The sequence below is a fragment of the Xyrauchen texanus genome, chromosome 7, assembly GCF_025860055.1.
Source record: "Xyrauchen texanus isolate HMW12.3.18 chromosome 7, RBS_HiC_50CHRs, whole genome shotgun sequence".
In the NCBI taxonomy this organism is placed as follows: Eukaryota; Metazoa; Chordata; class Actinopteri; order Cypriniformes; family Catostomidae; genus Xyrauchen; species Xyrauchen texanus.
Window position 1 is genome coordinate 24,904,633 of NC_068282.1, and position 21,185 is coordinate 24,925,817.

Sequence of the window (21,185 nt, forward strand, 5' to 3'; positions counted from 1 at the left end):
CGAAGGGGCTGGGTCTGCCTCCTCCCGGGGCAGCGCTTGCAAGTTCACTACCTGGTCTCTGAAGGGCGTGGTAGGAACCTTGGGCACGTAGCCCGGTCGCGGTCTTAGGATCACATGAGTGACCGAACTCCAGGCAAGTGTCGCTGACAGAGAACGCACGCAGGTCCCCGACCCTCTTGATGGAACCAAGCGCGATCAGCAGGGCAGTTTTAAGAGAGAGGGCCCTGAGTCCAACTGATTCTAGCGGCTCGAAGGGAGGTCTCTGGAGGCCCGCGAGGACTACCGAGAGATCCCAGGAGGGGAACAGGCTTGGCCGGGAGGGATTTAACCTCAGGGCGCCTCTTAGGAACCTGATGATTACCAAGGGACTTGCCATCTACTGTGTTGTGGTGAGCCACGATAGCAGCGACATACACCTTTAAGGTGGAAGGGGACAGCCTCTCTTGCAGGAATAAGAGCACTGACCTAACTGCGCACCTCTGTGGGTTTTCAGCCCGGGAAGAACACCAATCTGCGAACAAGTGCCACTTCAGGGTGTAGAGCTGCCTGGTAGAAGGGGTTCTGGCTTGGTTGATCGTGTCTACGATGGTAGGGACCACACGTGACGTTTCCAGAGGTCTGGATGAGGATGCCAGAGCGTGCCCTGCCCCTGAGAAAGAAGGTCCTTCCTCAGGGGAATTTGCCAAGGAGGGGCTGTCGCGAGGAGTGCGAGGTCTGAGAACCAGGCCCGGTTGGGCCAATAGGGAGCCACTAGTGTGCCTTGTTCCTCGTCCTCCCTGACCTTGCACAGCACCTGTGCAAGAAGACTCACTGGGGGAAATGCATACTTGCGTAGCCCCGTGGGCCAGCTGTGTGCCAGTGCGTCTGCCCCAAGGGGAGCCTCTGTTCGGGCGTACCAGAGCGGGCAATGGGAGGTCTCTCGGGAGGCAAGCAGGTCTACCTGGGCTCTGCCAAATCGTTCCCAAATCAGCTGGACCGACTGGGGGTGAAGCCTCCACTCTCCGCTGGGCAAGCGTTGTCGTGACAGTGCGTCCGCTATCACATTGATTTTGCCGGGGATGCGAGTGGCATGCAGTGACCTGAGTCGAGACAAACATGGCTCCAAAGGAGGAGACGACGGGCGAGTCATGACATGTGGCGGGAGCATACGCCGCCGTGGCGATTTATGTATGCTACCACAGTGGTGCTGTCTGACCTGATTAGGACATGTTTGTCTCAAATTAATGGGAGAAACTTCTGCAGGGAAAAGAAAACAGTCAACAACTCTAGGCAATTGATATGCCAGGGCAGCGGGGCCCCTCTCCAAAGGCCCGCAGCTGCGTGCCCATTGCACACGGCGCCCCAGGAGCCAGTCGTCGAGGCAATTGAGTATGCGGGGCAGAGCAGGGCAAGGGCTGCCTCTGCGACTTTCGTGAAGACGCGAGGGGACAGAGACATGCCGAAGGGGAGGACTTTGTACTGGAACACCTGGCCATCGAACGCGAACCGTAGGAAGGGTCGGTGTTGTGGCAGAATTGAGACGTTGAAGTACGTGTCCTTCAGGTCTACTGCTGCGAACCAATCTAGGTGCTGGACACATGTCAAGATACACTTGTGCGTGAGCATTTTGAACGGGAGTTTGAGCAGCGCTCGATTGAAAACTCGCAGGTCCAAGATCATTCGTAAGCCTGCCGCCTTTTTGGGTACAATGAAGTAAGGGCTGTAGAAACCCTTCTTCATTTCGGTTGGAGGGACAGGCTCTATCGCGTCTTTGAGTAGAAGAGTAGCGATCTCCGCGCGCAGGAGTTTGGCATGTTGGCCGTGCACTGCGGTAAAGCAGAGGCCCGCGAAGGGGGGGCGGGGCCTGGCAAACTGAATTGCGTAACCGAGTCGGATGGTCCGGGCCAGCCAGCAAGACGGGTTGGGAAGTGAGAGGCACGCATCCAATCTCCGTGCTAGGGGCACCAAAAGGACGAGTATTATTGACGTACCCAGCGGGGCGGATCAGGTAAGTACACCGTCAGGAGGCGAGGACGTGTCCCAAGGCTCTGGTGCTAAGAAAAAACTCAAAGCACTTACCTTGCTCCGCACACCCGGCAGGGGGCGGGTTGGTGACTGAGGAGGAGGTTTTGTAATGGCGTCATCAGAACCGGCCGGCCGGGGAACAGTCGTGGGGCTGAAGGCGGATCTGGGACCGTGTCCAGCGTGCCGGGACTGTTGAGATCTGGTGGCAGAGTGCCGTTAGGCACATGAAATGTATTCAAAGAAAGATTCTTCACTTGGCCTTCCGGGTCCTCGAGGGGGTCCGTGAGACGGGGGGTGTCTGCTTCCTGTGGAGCGCTCGACGCGGTGGCTGAGAGCTGGGCCCAGGTTGAGGCGGAGCTGTGGATGTCAAAGATGACGTCATACTACAGGCTCTGGAGGGGAGTACCGGGCGGTCCCACCAGGCGGCGGCGTTCTCAGGACACAGGTGGATCGCAACTGCTCTATCCACCTAAGGGACCTCCGTGTACTCGTGGACCGCCCCGCCATCCAAGGTATTGAGAGCGGACGAGCGGAGGGGTCGGTTACAGGCAGTAAAAGGTGCCCTCCATGACCGCGTCAGCTCGTCACGCACTTGCGTGAATGTGAGCAGCGCCCAGAGGCGTGGAACCAGTCGTCAAGCCGTGAAGGCTGTGGGGATGACGGAGGGTTCCAGTCCAAGCCCACACTCGTGGAAGCCCGGGCAAGCATGACGGTCATCTGCACGTACGCCTGGGCGGGCTGGCCCGAAGGCAGGGGGAGAGGCTGAAGTGGAATACACCTTGAGAAAGGAGAGCTGCGACTGCAACGTTGCCATGGTCATGCAATGAGTACATGTGCCATGCACGAACGCTGCCTCAGTGTGATCGCTGCCCAGGCACACAAGGCAGCGTCTGTAGCCGTCGGTCTTGGAGAGAAATCAAAGACTTTTAGGAGGAGAATACTCTTTTAACATTGAAAAGCGCTGTCGAAGTGCCCAGGGGCGTAGACTGCACAGCGTGCAGAGAGAGAGAACGCCAGATGGAAATGCGCCGTAGATCTAACAGCAATGCTTATCGCTGACAGAGGTGAGTGAAACAGTGGTGAACTTCAGCTTGCTGTTGCACAACCATTCGGCTCCGAAGAAAAATTATGACTGGCACTCGCTGCCCCGCTTCCCTTTATACCAGTATGTCCGGGGCGGGGCAGGCAAATTCTGTCTGCCAACTTGACATTGGCCTTTTCGCAGGTTCAGAGGTACGTTTGGCATCCCAGGAAGACCCCTTGTGTCACTTCATTCGACACAATGTCGAGTGAGTGACAGAAGGGGAAAATAAATTACCCAGTCCTACCTTCTGCCACTCCATCTAAAGGAATTTCATTATTATATCATAGTCACACATGTGTAGTTTATTAGTTTATTAAGAACAACATAGTTTTACAATGATTTCCATTTTGGTCTTCACAACCATTTTTACTTAAGGACACACTAGCAGTTGATGAAAATCATGACAGATGGGGAAAATGAGGAGAAAGGGGGTGAGATTAGAACCCTAATAAACAGCTCCACAGGCCAGCGGTAAACAAGCTGTTGACAGCATACCAGCCACACCTCCTTCACAATCTTAGACCTGAAAGAGAAGTGACTGCTATGAGATAACACATCCATGCTGAACTTTACATCATGTCTGCTGACCTCTGTAGCTGCCATCATGTTGATGAGAAGCATGGAAATGAACCCTACAGTGTCTCTAATGACCTGCAGCTGCTCCAAAGGGGGACTGAAATGAGAAGAACAACTCGAACAGATTGAGACTAAGAGGCAATGACTGAAAGAGTAGTGGGCTACAATTAATTGATCTCACTCCAAGCAATGAAACACTAAAGTCTAATTAAAAGCGAGGAAGACTACACATAGACCAGAGAACTTACCAACTAATCAACCAACTAATCAAACACGTTTTCCAATTTAGAGAAAACAGATAAAATAAGTAACTGAAGTAAGAAATGTTAAATTGAAAGGAGCCATTTCATTCTTTTTTATAAAAACAAATTCCACTTGTAATGTTGATTTGTTTTATTGATTTTTTTTGCCATAAACAGCCATAATTTATGCCCATGATTTGATGCACTCACACAAAGGCTGCTGGTTTGTTATCAGGACAAATATAAATAAATAACTTAATTAACTTCAGTCGCTCTTTTCTAACATTGGGATTCTTCTGAAGGATATGTAGGGTAGCAGATGCTGCATGCACCCAGGAACAATGGAGGGTTTGGTGGACTTTCCCATATTTTACTCTTACTGTTTTAACTTATACTGTTCAGGAATTATTTCGATTTTGCATTTAAAGGCTTAATTGCATTATGCTACTTTTAAAATAACACTAAAACTTCTTACATAAGTCATGAAAAAAGGGAAAATTTCAGACTCAAGTGACAGGCACATCCCAGCAGGATTTAATCAGTGCTATGCAGAGTACAGCTTAGCTCAGGATCAGAGATGCTGGTGGTGCTTCCTTCTGACAGAGACAAATACACAGGGTCTGCAAAGCAAAGGAGTATCTAAGGAAGGATGTATATGCAGTGAACTATAATTATCAATGTGGAATCTTGAGTATTTAACAGGCTTCACTCACATGCCTGACATTAAGAAAGCATTTATAAACTGGGTGACAGCCTGGAAAGAGATGCTGTATTATTTAAACAATTAAGTCCCCTTCCCACAGACCTGCTGTAAATTTAATCTTTTTAGCAGAAATCAATCACTGGTTTTCAGTACAGTATTCTAATGCAGTTTTCATAACAAAGCTATGTGTGGATAAAAATTATGTTGGCAAGTAATTCAGCCAATCTAAGACCTGTGTTTACGATATTATGCTAATTCTGATCAGAGATTCTTATGGTGTAACTAGATCACTGAGCACAGCAGGATATTGTTCTATTAGTCTTTATCCTAAAAACCATATCTAAACCATTTTACTCCTGTGATGAAATTTACTCTGCTACATTTATGAGCAATGGAATTGGATTTAGAGGTAGTTAACATCAAATACATTAGGAAAGTGGACATGTACCTAGAATCAGAATCAGCTTTATTGCCAAGTATGCTTATACATACAAGGAATTTGTCTCGGTGACCAATTATGTGATATGCCATACTCCACTGACAACTACTTTAAACTGCATTTTGCCAATTCTTTCATTATTATACATGCAGCTTTTATAAACTCACCCTCTATACATGGAATATTTGCCCATTTAAAACTTTTATTGTCAGACAATTATGTAAAATATATTACTGAATGTTTATTAAAAATAGAGAAAACATATTAAAAAAAAAAGACCAGTTACAGCAGCTAAAATACACACACTTGTCCTTATACTGTACATTCATATACATTTTTAACAGCGGTTCGATTGCGTCATCAACGTGAAAACAAGCAGCAGCTGTTTACCACTGTAACTAGGTAACAACTCAAGAAGACATCAGCTTCACTGTATTAATAAAGTATCCATATCTTTGGATTTACCACCAAAAATTTACACACTCAGAACGACACTGTTTGTCTGCCAAGGATGCATTGAAAGTGCAATGATGTGATGAATGTTTGCGTTTGTCTGCCCCGAGACCATGGATGTGATGCAAGAGGTGTGAAGAATCTGAGCTGCACTCTGAAGGGGATATCGCAAGTAGGTATGAAGTAGGTATGAGGTAATTATTAGCCGTTCACTTCCGCAATTTGGTGCAATTGCCACAATTTGATGAGTGTACTCCAGACCACCTTTTCTAAAACAGCATTCACATCATCAAAACAAAATGTAATTAATTGACGTCATTTGAACCCTAGTGTCCACCAAAAGTGCTAGTGTGAAAGCACCCAAAAGTGTAAAATATTGATTTTCCGATTAATTGTGATCTTTTTTAACAATCCCGAAATCGATTCTTAATATCCCAAGGTCAAACTTTTACTTTTGGTCCTGTTGGTCAGATTTTGTCATTTTGATATTCATATCCCTTAAATAAATAGCAACTGAGCTGCATAGTTAGGGCCCTGTTGTTATTTTTAAAGGTTAAGGTTTTAAGGTCTAAATGCTACTTGTAAAATGAACAGCATTAGCTGTTGGAGAATTTCTTTCATATGTAAGCAAAATGGACATTACAACTGAAATATAAACAAATGAATCATATCAAATCAAATCGTATTGGAATTTAATCGAGAGCTTGTGAATCGGAATTAAATCATGAAATTTATATCAATACCCATTCCTTGTCAAATCAATGATTAAATTCAATTTAAAAAAAGTAATTTTGATCATTTACATATATGGACAAACATATTTAACCATGATCATGGCTGTGTTTATGCTACAAATAAATGGCATGGGGCCATTCCTATGCTTCCTCTGTACTGCTGGGTATTGCCAGTCATATGGAGATAACGAGGGCTTCCCCGAGACCTTGGAGCACAGGAGAAAGTTCAGCTATAATGACAGGAAGCATTTAAGGTCTAATCAGTCAGCGTAAGCACAAAACAACAAGGCATAATCCTCTGTGCTCTTAGCAAGTTGCAAGGCTCAGTAAATTTTTAGAGCAAACAACTAACCATTCAATCGTGAAATAACAAAAAATACGAGCTTTTTCCCCAAGTTCTAATCACACATAGTAGATATAATTGAGACACAGGGCAAGATACCCAGAGGACCAGGCAGTTACGTAACTAAAAGAGCTAGACAAGCTGAAAATGGACAAAAAGGAATCCTGGCCCAGCGCTGAAGCTTTCTTCTGTCAGATGGAGACTTTCGATTGGGCTGCATTTATATTGCTTCAAGCTAAAATCAGTCTGTAACCTTTCAGCAAAACTGTGAACAAAAGACCAGAAGTTCCACAGGAATGAGGATTTATTTCCCTCAGAGAGCATATGAGTCTTGTTGTTCTACAGTTGTGGAATTAATGGCAGGATGGCACACATGCAGGCTTTGTGTATTATATATAGGCAGTCAGAAATGTGAAGAGCATCAGGCTGAGCTCCTGGATGAAGAATATTGCCTTTGGATATTTAATCAGTGAATATCCGTGGTCTTGTTGAGCCTTCAGTTTTGTCATAGTAAAACTAGTCAATTGGTGATTCTTTGAGACTTAATATCATAATCACACAAGAATATTAGGATCACATGCAAGGCATGGATCATTGCCATGAGGGTGTAATCTGGAGGACATGTTCAGATCTCAACCCACTAAGGGTGTCATCAATAGAAATAAATCAGTATGAGATGACAATTAGCAGCTCTGAGTCCAGGAAACATTTAAAGGGATAGTTCACACACAACAAAAAAATCATCATGTTGTTCCAAACCTTTATAACTGTCTTTTTTCACTGGAACAAAAAAGGAGATGTTCAACAGTCACATATTTGTTCCCTCCAATGAAAGTAAATGGTGATGGAGACTAAACTTCCAGCTAAAATCGAATTTTGAGTTCAGAAAGTCAAACAACATATGAGTGAGTAAATAACAGAATTATCATTTGTAGGTGAACTATCCTATTAAGCAAATTAATTTGTGGAGTTTATGGAGTACACTGCTGACTGTCAGTCATGCATCAGAGCCTTTCTGACATGAATTAAAAACAATGCATCCCCTACCTTGCATCCAAACATAAGTGAGATGGTGCTGTTGGTGCATGCTACTTTACAATGGCACAACATTGGGGAAAAACAATCCAAGTTTTTGATGCTGGGAGACATTCTCTCTGTCCTTGGGAACCATCAGCGATTGAGGTGCCGGCCAATCACTTCCACGAGCGATGCCCACAGCCTGCTCTTGATATGCAGCCTCATTTCTTAGCTGAGTCCATGATGGGGGAGCACAAGTGGTGACTTTATGCCTTCATCCAGTGAGTTCACTGCCCTGTTTTTCCGTCCTATCTCTTCACTTGACTCAATAGGTCCAACAAATTAATGTGCTCCCAAAGAGAGCTGCACTTCAAGGAGCTCTGGAGGAGCCATGCTGCCTGCTGTGACCGGGAGGTGAGGCAATGGTAGGAGGAGGAACAGGAGGTTTAGAGGGCAGCAGGGTTTTGTGTCACAATGCGAGGGACTCTCTACTCCTCCGCCACATGCGATCCATCAGCACTGCTGCACTTCCACCTGCTGCAGAGGAGCCACTGCCATGCCACTTCCACTCGGAGGAAAGAGGGAAAAGGCTTGGACGCTCTACCGCTCAGGAACTATCCAAACAAGACATGACGAGCAGTGCAGAGAGAGAGAGGAGAGGTAAGCAGACTGAAGGGGGAGGGGCGAGCAGCAGCATTGAGCTTATTACGTAGTTCACTAGAGAGAAATTGAAGAGTTTCTGAGCAGAAGGTTGCAGCACGTGGACCAGGAAAGAGGGGTGAAAACCAAAGGAACAGTTCGGAGGTGATACGTTCAGAAGGATGTAAAGACTGCATTATTTTTAAACAGATTTAAAAAATACAAGGAAAACAGAGGAGGGAGAATATTGCATTAAATGGCTGATTTGAGAGTGACCTCTGACATGGAGTCATGAAATCTGATCCCAATTGATTAATACCGCAATGAAGTTAAAACTTCAAACTTTTCAAAAAAATACATCTCTTAATCAGTGTATTTTGCTGTTGCTGCTGCAGAGCAAGTACGAAGGCTTTCTACTGCTTGAACATTCAGAGACATACAGTGGTAAGCATGTGGACATGCTGCTGCACAATTAGACATACATACAATCCCCATGTAGCAGATCTAGACATGTGGTGCTGGGAATGAGGAGGGTTTTTAGAAAAAAACATCCTGCAGTGTGCTGCTGTGAAACCAGCTTACTTACAAAACTGAGCAATTTATATTTTAGACAAAAAGAGAACGCAAGTTTAATGGATACCTGATTACATGTCAGCTTACACCAAGTGAGCCGATTGGCTAACAGTTTGCGTCATGTAGTTTCATGCCTGAACTCCAATAATTTTTTTACACAATTAGTATGTATTTTTTTTCCTTTTTTTAAGCATAAACCAACATTTTGTTAGTTTTAAGAATGTTTCGATATTTTTAACGAACAACAATATGAAAATACTAAGAAAATTATTTTGTCGCAATGCAAAAAATCCAAGGGTTATATTTAAGTGAATAAAGGATTGAACGCAAAGGGATTTCTTACTTCTCCAAAAAAACAACAAATTCAAATAGTAATGGAAAAGAGGAATTCCTGGTGATCTGAGAGAAAATCTTTTATTTTAGAGCTAAAGTTTGGTATTTCCGGCGACATTTTAGAGGTCCTTCTAAATTATGAAGCACAGGCTTATTAGTGGGCTGTAATATATCAGAGTATGATCATTTCTCCTCTGCCCCTCCTTTCTCCTGCACCCCTGCCACACTAAATAATTTGAGCTGTTATATCATCAGCGTGCAAGGAGGCATGCACATCCCAGAGAACTAAAGCATAAACACACACTCACATTCACACTATAATAAATGTAACAACTAATATTTGCATCTGCAGCAAGACTGTGCTGCATTATTTGGTCATTGGAGGCAAACAACCCATCTTTTTCATAAAGCAGCGTGATACTTTTTTCTATAAAACAATATGGAACAATCACATTTTTAGAGGGATGACTAGTACAAAAAAATACAGTTCTAGCTTACAACTCTGTTTTTTTAATATTGTGCATGTTTTTAAGCAATACCCACAACTCAACATCTCCATTTGTCCAATTATTACTGTAACATCCTTATTTTTAGCACTACTTGTAATTCATCAGAATTCCTTATATGAAAACTGGAAATGTTGAAATTAGCCTTATCTCATGAAAATGACTTGACTGCAGCAACATTTTTGCAAAGTGAAATTACGTGGTTCATTAAACGTATTGATGCAGTTGAGGTGAAATGTCCACTAAGGGGTGCTAAAAGCTTAAAAGTTAATGTTCTCACAAAAAGTGTTTTAAGGTTAAAGCTGAAGTATGTAATTTCTGCAACACTAACACCACCAAATGGAATTGCAAAAATAAACAATGTTTTCAAAACAGCTTTCTGAATACGCCTCTCATCTGCAGTGTACAAACAGTCAGATAGACCCCAACTCATGCCACTGGTTGAGTAACTTTGTTGGGGCGTGTCACTCAAAACAAACAGGAAGATTTATAGCACCACAGAGACACAGTGTTTACAGTTTTTGAGAAAATGAACATATGAATGGCTTACTAATAAATGTCTCTGCATATTAAGCTGGGATAGAAGAAAGTATTTTAACACTGAAAAAGTTACATACTTCCAATTTAATGCTCTGTGGTAGAGTTTTAAATTTAAAAAAATGCAACACTCCTACCCTAAATCCTACACCTAACCGATAGTGTCATAAAAGCAAATGTGAGATGAAAAACGCAACAGCTGAAGCAACCACATCACTTTGTGGTATAATGGCTTTACACCTATTTGAGGCTTTACACCTCTACACCATATACCATATACTGGATTTAACACACTACTGTTTTGTATGACACAGAAATATACAGTGTATGCTTTTTACACTCGGTTAGAAATATATCTATCCAATATTTGAGAATTTACTGACAAACTGGTGCAGAGAAGCACACAAAAGACTTCAATATTGCAATAATTGCTATGATGAACTGCTCAAAATTAAAGCCCACATAAAGAAAGGATGGTCACTTTCTTAGTATCAGTCAAAACTTGGAAAGATAAGTTACATAACATTTCTGTGGTTTGTTTACATTAAGAACAGAACCCCATCCATGACTTTTGAATGAGTTGCGATCCCAAAAAATTATTCATCCACAGCTGAAGCCGATTATTATCATCTAAATCAATATTTCCGCCTGAAAGTTTCAAGGAGAAAGGGACGACACTTCCAGAGATGCAATCCATAAACTTGGCTCTATGTTTCAAGCAAAGTTTGTGTATTGCTGTGCACTCAGCAGATTCTATGAGAACAATAAGGACTTCTCCTCTAATAAACTGTATACGCAGGCTGATGTTAATCATATTATTGCCTTGCAGAAGTGGATAATCTATCTAGATCACAGACTGCTGAATTCCCATGATACCATCAAAGAATCAGATACAAAGAAGACTGAAATGGTGTATGCAGAGAACCACATCCAAGCGGGGAGAAAATCATCTCTCATTGGCCAGGTGAGATTTACATTGTTCCAACATTCATTTCTGCTGTTTTTGTCTTTAGAGAACTTTAAGCCATCTTCTTGGATAAGATCTTTTTTATTTTAATTTAAAAAAAAAAAATTTTTTTTTTTTTTAAAAGAAAATGCAGGTACATAATGATGACATGATGAGAAAAAGTTACAAAACAGCACAAAAGTTATCAAGGTTATGACACATGTGTTAATATCCCATTTAGTACAGTATATTGTCCCATACATCAAGACATTAAAAAAGATGATCTAAAGGTGAAATTTATGTTGACAGCTAACAAGCCTGAACATAATCAATGTCATTTTTACCAGTGTTTCTAATAAGTCTATGACCACAACTGTTCTGTTTAACCACTCTGCATGACCTTTGATAATTCCTAATGGAATTATACAAATAAAGCAATGAGACCAAGATGAATGTTAATACAATTACAAACTAAATATATTTTAGGTTTTTCAGGCCTGATATCTGATAGTTGCAATGTGGTAGAGATACGTTCCAAAAAGACAAAACATTTTTTTTTTTTTTAGATGCAATTTTTTTATATGCAATAACAGACATACGGGTATTTAAGCGGCGCAAATACGGGAGTTCATTCAGAAAATTTCTTCGGAGCCGATGGTCTGTCTGCAGTTTGCTGCGAGTTTACCCCTGAGCGCTTCGACAGCGCAGACACACACACACATACTGTGTATTAAAAGAGTTATTTCCCTTAAAAGAGTGAATTTCTCTAAAAGAGCAAAACAAAGCAGCGTTGAACGTCCTTTTCAGGACGCGTCTTTTTCAAGATGCCCTTCCGCCCCTGTGTTGTTCCTGGATGCGGTAGAGTGCTCTCCGCTTCAGACGGCCACAGGCGCTGTTTCGTGTTTGGGCCGCGATCACACAGAGGCGGCGTTTGTGGATGGCTCATGTTCTCATTGCGAGAACATGACCATGACCACGTTGCGGTCGCGGCTTGCTTTCAACAGAGAGCAAGCCATCCCAGCTGCACCCCGCATTGCTCCTTCTTCTCACGGGATTGAGGACGATGCGGTTGGCGCTGGGGGCGATTTGGGGGCGGCAGCGGGTGCAGTTTCGCCGGGTAGCCCCCCGCGATCCTCCCGTTCCCCGACACGCTCGCTGGTCCCCGTCTACGCTCGCGGCGATAGCGGCTTGCCTCACGGCCCGGCTGTCTATCCTCCCGAGCCCGAAGCAGATAAGCTAGCCGCTGCATCGGAGACTTTGATGTCTGATGCCGAGGACTCCCCTGGACTGCCGCCTTCGGGCCAGCAGGCCCAGGCTGAGTCCAACGCTCAGATGTCTGACATGCTTTCCCCGGGCCGCCGTGAGCGTGGGGTTGGATTGGAACCATCCATCCTCCCCACAGCCTTCACGGTTGGATGACTGGTTCCTGGGGGCAGCGCGCGCCGTTCGCGGCCTCGCATCCCCCCGGTCCCGTTTTTCCAGAGGTGCATGACGAGCTGACGTCTACGTGGAGAGCCCCGCTCTCCGCTCGTCTAGGTGCCACCCGCTCCACTCTCACCACCCTTGACGGCGGAGAGCGCCACGGATACGGGGCGATTCCCCAGGTCGATAGGGCAGTTGCGTACCATCTATGCCCCGGTAGCCCTACCTCCTGGCGTGGCCGCCCCGTACTGCCATCCAAGCCCTGTAGGACAACATCCTCGCTCAACGCGAAGGCCTACAGTGCGGCTGGACGCGCTGCCTCCGCCCTGCATGCGATGGCCCACCTGCAAGTCCACCAGGCCAAAGCACTCAGAAACATGCATGGGGGTGGACCTGATCCTCATGTGCTGCAGGAACTGCACTCAGCGACCGACCTCGCCCTGAGAGCGACGAAGGCCAAAGCGCAGGCACTCGGACAGGCGATGGCCACCCTAGTGGTCCAGGAACGCCATCGCTGGCTCAACCTGGTCGAGATGCGTGAGGCCGACAAGAACCGCTTCCTGGACGCACCTGTCTCCCAGATTGGCCTTTTCGGCGACACCGTCGAGGACTTCGCCCAACAGTTCTCCGCGGTGAAGAAGCAGACAGAGGCCATATCTCACATCATTCGCCGCCGCACACCTGCCGCTACGGGCCCTGCCCTCTCTGCTCGCCGAGGGCGTCCACTTGAGGTGAAGAAACCAGCTCCTGCACCGCCTCAACCCGGGCCCAGCTCTCAGCCCCAGCGTCGAGCACCCCGCAGGCGGTGCACGCCCCCTGTCTCACGAACCCCCTCTAGGACCCGGAAGGCTCCCAAGCGTTCCTGAGACAGTCGACCCAGAGCCGAGGACGTTAGCTCCGGAGGTGGTAAGACCGCTCCGTCCCCCGGTGGAGGGCCGGGAGGAGAATCCTTTGTTTTTTCATTTGCCACACCCCCTGACGGGGGCTGTGGTACCCACATTCTCAATAAAAGAGCTATTTCCTTTGCCTCTGGGTCACCTGGCCCGCAAATTCCATTCTCACGGCAATCTGCTTTCAGATTACGACAGTCCCGGTACACCGGACGCGGCGATCCTGCCTTCCGCCTGCCTACGACTGTCCCCCGGCCGGCCGGTTCAGACGAGTCCAGAGGACGCCAACATCAGACCTCCTCCTCAGTCACGAACCCGCCCCCTGCCGGGCGCGCGGAGCAAGGTAAGTGCTTTGAGTCTATTCTCAGCACCTCAGCCTCAGGCCGCAACGAAGCCGCCCGACGCTGCATTACCTGTTCCGCCCCACTGCGAGGCCCCGCCGGGTACGTCCAAAACACTCGTCCCTTTGGTGCCCCTAGCGCAGAGCTAGGAAGCGTGGTTTTCGCTTCCCAATGCGTCACGCTGGCTGCACCGGACCATTCGACTCGGTTACGCAATTCAGTTTGCCCGGCTCCCGCCCCCCTTCAGGGGCGTCCGCTTTTCCGCAGTACACGGCGAGCATGCCAGTTCCCTGCGCACGGAAATCGCGACACTCTTAGCCAAGGGCGCGGTAGAGCCCGTCCCTCCAACCAAAATGAGGAAGGGTTTCTACAGCCCTTACTTCATTGTACCCAAGAAAGGCGGCGGCTTACGACCAATCCTGGACCTGCGAGTTTTCAATCGGGCCTTGTTAAAACTCCCGTTCAAAATGCTCACGCAGAGAAATATTCTGGCTGGTGTTCAGCATCTAGATTGGTTCGCAGCGGTGGACCTGAAGGACGCGTACTTCCACGTCTCAATTCTGCCGCGACACCGACCCTTCTTACGGTTCGCGTTCGACGGCCAGGCGTTTCAGTACAAAGTCCTCCCCTTTGGCCTGTCTCTGTCCCCACGCGTCTTCACGAAGGTCGCAGAGGCGGCCCTTGCCCCGCTACGAGTAGCCGGCATCCGCATTCTCAACTACCTCGACGACTGGCTCATCCTAGCACACTCTCGAGAGTTACTATGCACACAGAGAGACCAGGTGCTCCGGCACCTCAGCCGCTTGGGGCTTCAGGTCAACTGGGAAAAGAGCAAGCTCACTCCGGTTCAGAGCATCTCTTTTCTCGGGTTGGAGTTAGACTCAGTCTCAATGACAGCATGTCTCACGAGCGAGCGTGCTCAGTCGGTGCTGGACTGCCTCGCTTTCTTCAAGCCAGGCACAGTGGTCCCTCTAAAACTTTTCCAGAGCATATGGCGTCCTCCGCGGAGGTCGCGCCGCTGGGGTTGATGCATATGAGACCACTCCAGCACTGGCTCCAGACTTGAGTCCCGAGACAAGCATGGCACCACGGCACGCATCGGGTAAGGATCACCCCCGCCTGCCTCAAAACACTCCGACCCTGGACAGACCTCTGCTTTTTACGGGCAGGAGTGCCCCTGCAGCAGGTGTCCCGACGCGTTCTGGTCACAACCGACGCCTCCCGGTCCGGGTGGGGTGCCGTGTGCAGCGGGCACGCAGCAGCGGGCCGTTGGAAAGGGGCCCCGCTGCGTTGGCACATCAACTGCCTGGAGTTGCTGACCGTCCTTCTTGCTCTCAGGAAGTTCCTCCCATTAGTTCGGGACAAACACGTCCTCATGAGATCGGACAGCACCACGGTGGTGGCGTACATAAATCGCCAAGGCGGCGTACGCTCCCGCCACATGTCACAACTCGCCCGCTGTCTCCTCCTATGGAACCAGCAGCTACTCAAGTCGCTGCAAGCCACTCACATCCCCGGCAAGCTCAACGTCGTAGCGGATGCGCTATCATGACAACGCCTGCCCGGCGGGGAGTGGAGGCTTCACCCCCAGTCAGTCCAGCTGATTTGGGAACAGTTTGGCAAGGCCCAGGTAGAACTGTTTGCCTCCCAGGAAACCTCCCACTACCCGCTCTGGTACGCCCTAACAGAGGCTCCCCTCAGGACAGACGCGCTGGCACACAGCTGGCCCTCGGGGCTGCGCAAGTACGCATTTCCCCCAGTGAGCCTTCTTGCACCGGTGCTGTGCAAGGTCAGGGAGGATGAGGAGCAAGTCACGTTAGTGGCCCCCTACTGGCCCACTCGGACTTGGTACTCGGAACTCAGACTTCTCGCGACAGCTCCTCCCTGGCAAATTCCCCTGAGAAAGGACCTCCTCTCTCAGGGACGGGGCACGCTCTGGCACCCGCGCCCAGACCTCTGGAACCTCCATGTCTGGTCCCTGGACGGGATGCGGAAGAGCTAGTCGGCTTACCGGCGACCGTTGTGAATACAATCAACCAAGCCAGGGCCCCTTCTACCAGGCACCTTTACGCCCTAAAGTGGCGCTCATTCACAGATTGGTGTTCTTCCCAAACCGAAGACCCGCAGAGATGCGCGATCAAGTCAGTGCTCCTGTTCCTACAGGAGAGGTTGGACAGGAGGCTGTCCCCGTCCACCCTCAAGGTGAATGTTGCCGCCATTGCCGCCCACCACGATCCTGTAGACGACAAGTCTTTGGGTAAGCACGACCTGATCCTCAGGTTCCTGAGAGGCGCCCGGAGGTTGAATCCCTCCCGGCCAGGCCTAGTTCCCTCCTGGGATCTCTCGGTAGTCTTGGCAAGACTCCAGAGACCTCCCTTCGAGCCGCTTGAATCAATTAGACTCAGGGCCCTCTCTCTTAAGACGGCCCTGCTGATCGCGCTCGCCTCTATCAAGAGGGTCAGGAACCTGCAAGCGTTTTCTGTCAGCGACACTTGCCTGGAGTTCGGTCCGGCGGATACGTCTGTGATCCTAAGACCGCGACCGGGCTATGTGCCCAAGGTTCCTACCACACCCTTCCGAATCAGGTAGTGAACCTGCAAGCGCTGCCCCGGGAGGAGGCAGACCCAGCCCTTTCGTTGCTATGTCCAGTGCGCACCCTGCGCATTTACCTGGACCGCACACAGAGCACCAGACGCTCTGAGCAGCTCTTTGTCTGCTTTGGGGGATGGCAGAAAGGGAATGCCTTCTCCAAACAGAGGCTCGCCCACTGGGTTGTCGACACCATCACACTGGCTTATCACACCCAGGCCGTGCCCCTACCCTTGTGGGTCCGAGCTCACTCAACAAGGGGTGTTGCGTCCTCGTGGGCACTGGCCAAGGGCACCTCCCTAGCAGACATCTGTAGAGCCGCGGGTTGGGCAAAACCCAATACCTTCGCTTAAATACCCGTATATCCGGGGGCGGGACATGCAAATACTGGCTGCCAACTCTCATTGGCCTTTTTTCATAGATCAGAGGTGGATATCGGTGCTCAAGAGAGACCCCTAGTGTCGCTTCTCCGACACAACGTGTCGTTCCCTCCCTCGGGGAACGGAGGTTACATACGTAACCAAACGTTTTTCTAAGTCGTTTGGAGTGTGATGCAGCATGTTTCCTTGGCAGTTAAGTGGAGCCTGATGTTAGTGCAGCTTTCTACAATGCACTTTAAGTATGAAGATGTGATTGTTGTATGGTTTTAGGTTGAACATGTATGCCTCAAGTTCATTGAATGCAGAACCACCACGGAGTTCCAGAACCTTTGTGGAGACCCTGGATTTAATTTTAGTGTCCAATTCAGAGATTGGCCTTGTGAGCGTATGCTGTTGAATAAATCTCTCAGCTGTCTTGCAGACTTTCAGGATGCTGTCTGAAGGTTTGATAAGTCCACCTCGGGACTTCATGTCGATCAAGTTCATTTTGGGAAGAGCTCTTGACACTGAGTGCTGATAAACAGGTAGTGCACTGAATCTTCTTCATAGTTGTTTTAACATGGACAAGCTGGGACAAATTACAGTGATGTTTTTCTCTGTATTCTGTTTCAGGCTGAACGTCATTTTGCCGAAATGCCAGCATATCAGAAGGTGTTGCCTCCAGTACCACTGTGCTAACCAGTGTAGAACAGTTGCCACTAGCTCTGATGGCATATATGATTTGCGAGTGTGCATAAATGGCAATAAACTTCTTTCTGATTAAGATTTAATAGATTAGTGGATTGTGGAACTATTGATTGGCAAATGATTAAATGCTCACTAGCTGGTAAGTACATATTCCAGAAATTAATACAAATGCATGGGATAATTCCATTAAATAAAGGTAAATTAATGTATATACTACATACTGCATATGAACTTGTGTGTATATACTACATTTTATATTTGGTTCTTCAGGTTTATTCTAAAGAGGTACTGTCTAGTACCTCTTAGCACTGATCTCAGTGATTATAACTTTTTTAAACTCTATGAAGGCAGAGAAATGTTGCTTCCTGTAACAATCTGCAAGCATCGCTATTGGATACATTTGCTTTAAAAAAGGGGTAACTTATACACTTTGAATATTAAAGATTACGATCCTTGTGCCCATTCTACATGGGAATAATGACTCATTTGTGCTTAATAGGCACATAGTCTGTATAAATTACAACCTGTGGGCACTTTAGCCACATCCTTTAATGAATGTTGTTCGCAGCTAAACGCAGCACATCGGGTCATCTTGAGAGTTTCGTCCACTGGCGGTCGATGACCTCTGTCATTAGGCAATAGTAAGATGGCGTCTGGTGTTATATAGATCAGTGGTTCTATGCCATAGTTTGAAACTTGACCGCTGTGGTCACAAAAACTGTCATTTTATAGAATCTACTTTTGTGTTCCACTGAAAAAATAGGTTTAGTAAATAATGACAGAATGTTTTATTTATGTGAGTGAAACGATATGTGTGATGTATTCTATTTGTTAACATTAACAACTGTGTATCGAGGATATTTATGAAATTTGCTATACACTAATTGTCTTTGTTTTTACTAGGGGTGTGATGAAACATCAGTTTGTGGGAATGTGAGTAGTTGTGTGTGACAGTGGTTTTAAAGTACCGGTAGTCCTGTTTGCTAGCACAATAATGTTGTGATAGACAGAATATTTAAACTGGTTGAATAAAATACTTTGAACAGGCAAAATACTCTGAATAGACTACTTAAAAACACTGCTCCCATCTCTATGACAAATGTTTTCATCTGATTGTATGCATATATGTTTTGGTGTGCTGTTTGTTTGACCACCAAAATCATTTAAGTATAAATAATATAAGTCGCTTTTGACTATCAAAAGACCTTTCAGGATAACAAAAAAAGAAATGTCCAGAAAATATGCAATGTTGAGTCTGTAAAAAATAGGTACTCTGATGACACTATCACAGTGATACTGGACACTCTGACTGCAGGGACGCATTCTCACCAGGACATCATTAAGACAGACAGCTCATCAGGCTGTTTAAGATTATTGAGCCACACTGTACAAAAGAAATCCTGTTAAATTTATGGTAAAAAAAAAACTGGCAGCTGTGGTTGCCAGAAATTCACTGTAAAACAATACAGTAACCACACTTCAGGTATTACGTGATTTAATTTTGATGTCTGTATATTTCACGGTGCATTACCGTTTATATTATTAAATGATATGAACTTAATACTTTAACCTTCTGAAACTGTAAAAATCGTATCGGTTACCTAACGTAACCTCGGTTCTCTCTAGATGAGGGAACGAGTATTGCGTAAGCTAGCTTACGCTACGGGAAAGATTCATCTTTTCTGAGATATTGAAGCCAAAAAATTATCCTTAATTTTTGTATCCATTGTCAACGCAGTGCGGCAGCTGCAGACCTTGAGCGGGCTAGCTAGCGAGCTCATAGGTTGCTCTGCGGCAACTGCTGCAGCCTATAGACGAGCTTGGGCTAACTCGCATCCAATGAGAGGCGTCCGGCGCTCACTGCATCAAAGCCCGCCAAAAGGGCGTGACTAGAGTGCATATAAGCGTAGTTCGTAGGCTGGAACCCTGGTTTTCATTGACTGAAGCGAAAAGTCGCTCGTGGCGCGAAGCACGGCCGGCTACGCAATACTCGTTCCCTCATCTAGAGAGAACCGAGGTTACGTTAGGTAACCGATACGTTCTCTTACGAGAGGTTCTCTCGTATTGCGTAAGCTAGCTTACGCTACGGGAACCCATTGTCAACGCCGTGCGCGCCAAGCATCCACTGTATAAGCCCCAGGGAATTAAGGGGGGACCCGGGGAGCCCTTATGAGTGGGGAAATAATATTTGGCCGGCAAGAATGCGGGTCATTGATTGTGTAATACATAAGCACATAGTAGGACGGAACGACAGAGCGGCGGTGCCGGTCTGTGTGGAATGTGTCCCATCAGTGCAGCTCACCAGGGGAGCTGTAGCGTATTAAACCGCTAGTAGTTTTGCCTGCAGAGCGGGCACTTCCATATTGTAAAAATCTGACAAAGGTGGAGGGGAAGTCCATCCCGCTGCCACACATATGTCGTGAATGGAAATTCCGCTGGACCATGCCCACGAGGATGCCATGCCTCTAGTGGAGTGAGCCCTAATGCCCAACGGGCATGGCAGGTCTTTTGACGCCGTATGAAGCAGCAATAGCGTCCACTATCCATCTAGATAGTGTCTGTTTCGAGGCGGCGAGACCTTTGGTGCGCCCTCGAGCCAAACGAAAAGCTGCTCGGAGCGCCTGAAAGCAGCGGAGCGTGCAGTATACAATCTCAGTGCTCTGACCGGGCAAAGGAGATTGGCGTCGCGTCGCTATCCGGTGCTGGCAGCGCCGATAGGGAAATGACCTGTGCTCTGAAAGGAGTACCGATCACCTTGGGAACATAGCCGTGTCTAGGCTTTAAAATGACCTTGGAGTCACTTGGTCCAAACTCAAGACACGCAGCGCTGACAGACAGCGCGTGAAGGTCTCCCACACGCTTGACTGATGACAGGGCAGTCAGAAAACGGTTTTGAGTGAAAGGTATTTCAAATCCACGGATTGAAGTGGTTCGAAAGGGGGCTTTCATAGTTTCGAGAACTATAGAAAGATCCCAGATAGGAACCGATGGGGGCGCGGGGTTCATCCTTCTAGCTCCCCTGAGGAAGCCGGATGACCAGCTCGCTTTTACCCCATGACTGGCCGTGCAGGGGTTCAGCTGAACGCCGCAACGGCCGCCACATACACTTTGAGCGTGGATGGGGATCTGCCCTCATCCAGCAGCTCTTGTAGAAATACGAGCAGCGACGACACCCCACATGTCCGTGGGTCCAGGTCTCTGTCGGTGCACCATTTTGAGAACACAGACCATTTTGACGCATAGAGTCTTCTCGTGGAAGGGGCTCTAGCGTGTATGATGGTGTTTATTACTCCTTCTGGCAGAGCGACGGGTAGTCGTTGATCACCCACGCATGCAGCCCAGCGCTCTGGGTGGGGATGCCAGATTGTGCCGCGAGCTTGAGAGAGGAGATCTGCTCTCACTGGGATGGGCCACGGCGCTGTCAGTGACAGCTGCGTAAGCTCCGGAACCATGTCTGATTCTCCCAACGCGGGGCTATGAGGAGCACCGAGTGACGCGCTTCCCTGATCCTCTGCATTACCTGTGGCAATAGCGAGACGGAGGGAAGGCGTAAAGCGGGCGCCTGGGCCAGTCCTGGGCCAGCTGTCCTCGCTTCGAGAAAAATACTGGGCAGTGAGAGTTCTCTTTGGACGCTAAAGAGGTCTATCTCTGCTCTGCCGAATAGGTGCCATAACGTCTGGACTGTTTGAGCGTGCAGGGACCATTCCCCTGGGGGAATATTGTCTCTGGACAGTCTGTCCGGGCCGC

General features: G+C 47.5%; 1 protein-coding gene across 12 annotated transcripts in view; it reads right to left on the reverse strand.

Moving 5' to 3' along the window:
* Window positions 1–21,185, reverse strand: part of LOC127646859 (disks large homolog 1-like) — a 258,238-nt gene that overhangs the window by 195,572 nt on the left and 41,481 nt on the right. The window contains exon 1 of one of the 12 annotated variants that reach the window (XM_052130778.1): window positions 7,626–8,182. The exons of 9 other annotated variants lie outside the window; for them this stretch is intronic. In XM_052130778.1, the coding sequence (XP_051986738.1) occupies window positions 7,626–7,727 (102 nt within the window). In that variant the 5' untranslated portion in view covers window positions 7,728–8,182. Of the gene's footprint in view, window positions 1–7,625; window positions 8,183–21,185 lie in introns of those variants that run through there. 2 more of the 12 variants (XM_052130780.1, XM_052130782.1) reach the window with 2 other exon arrangements.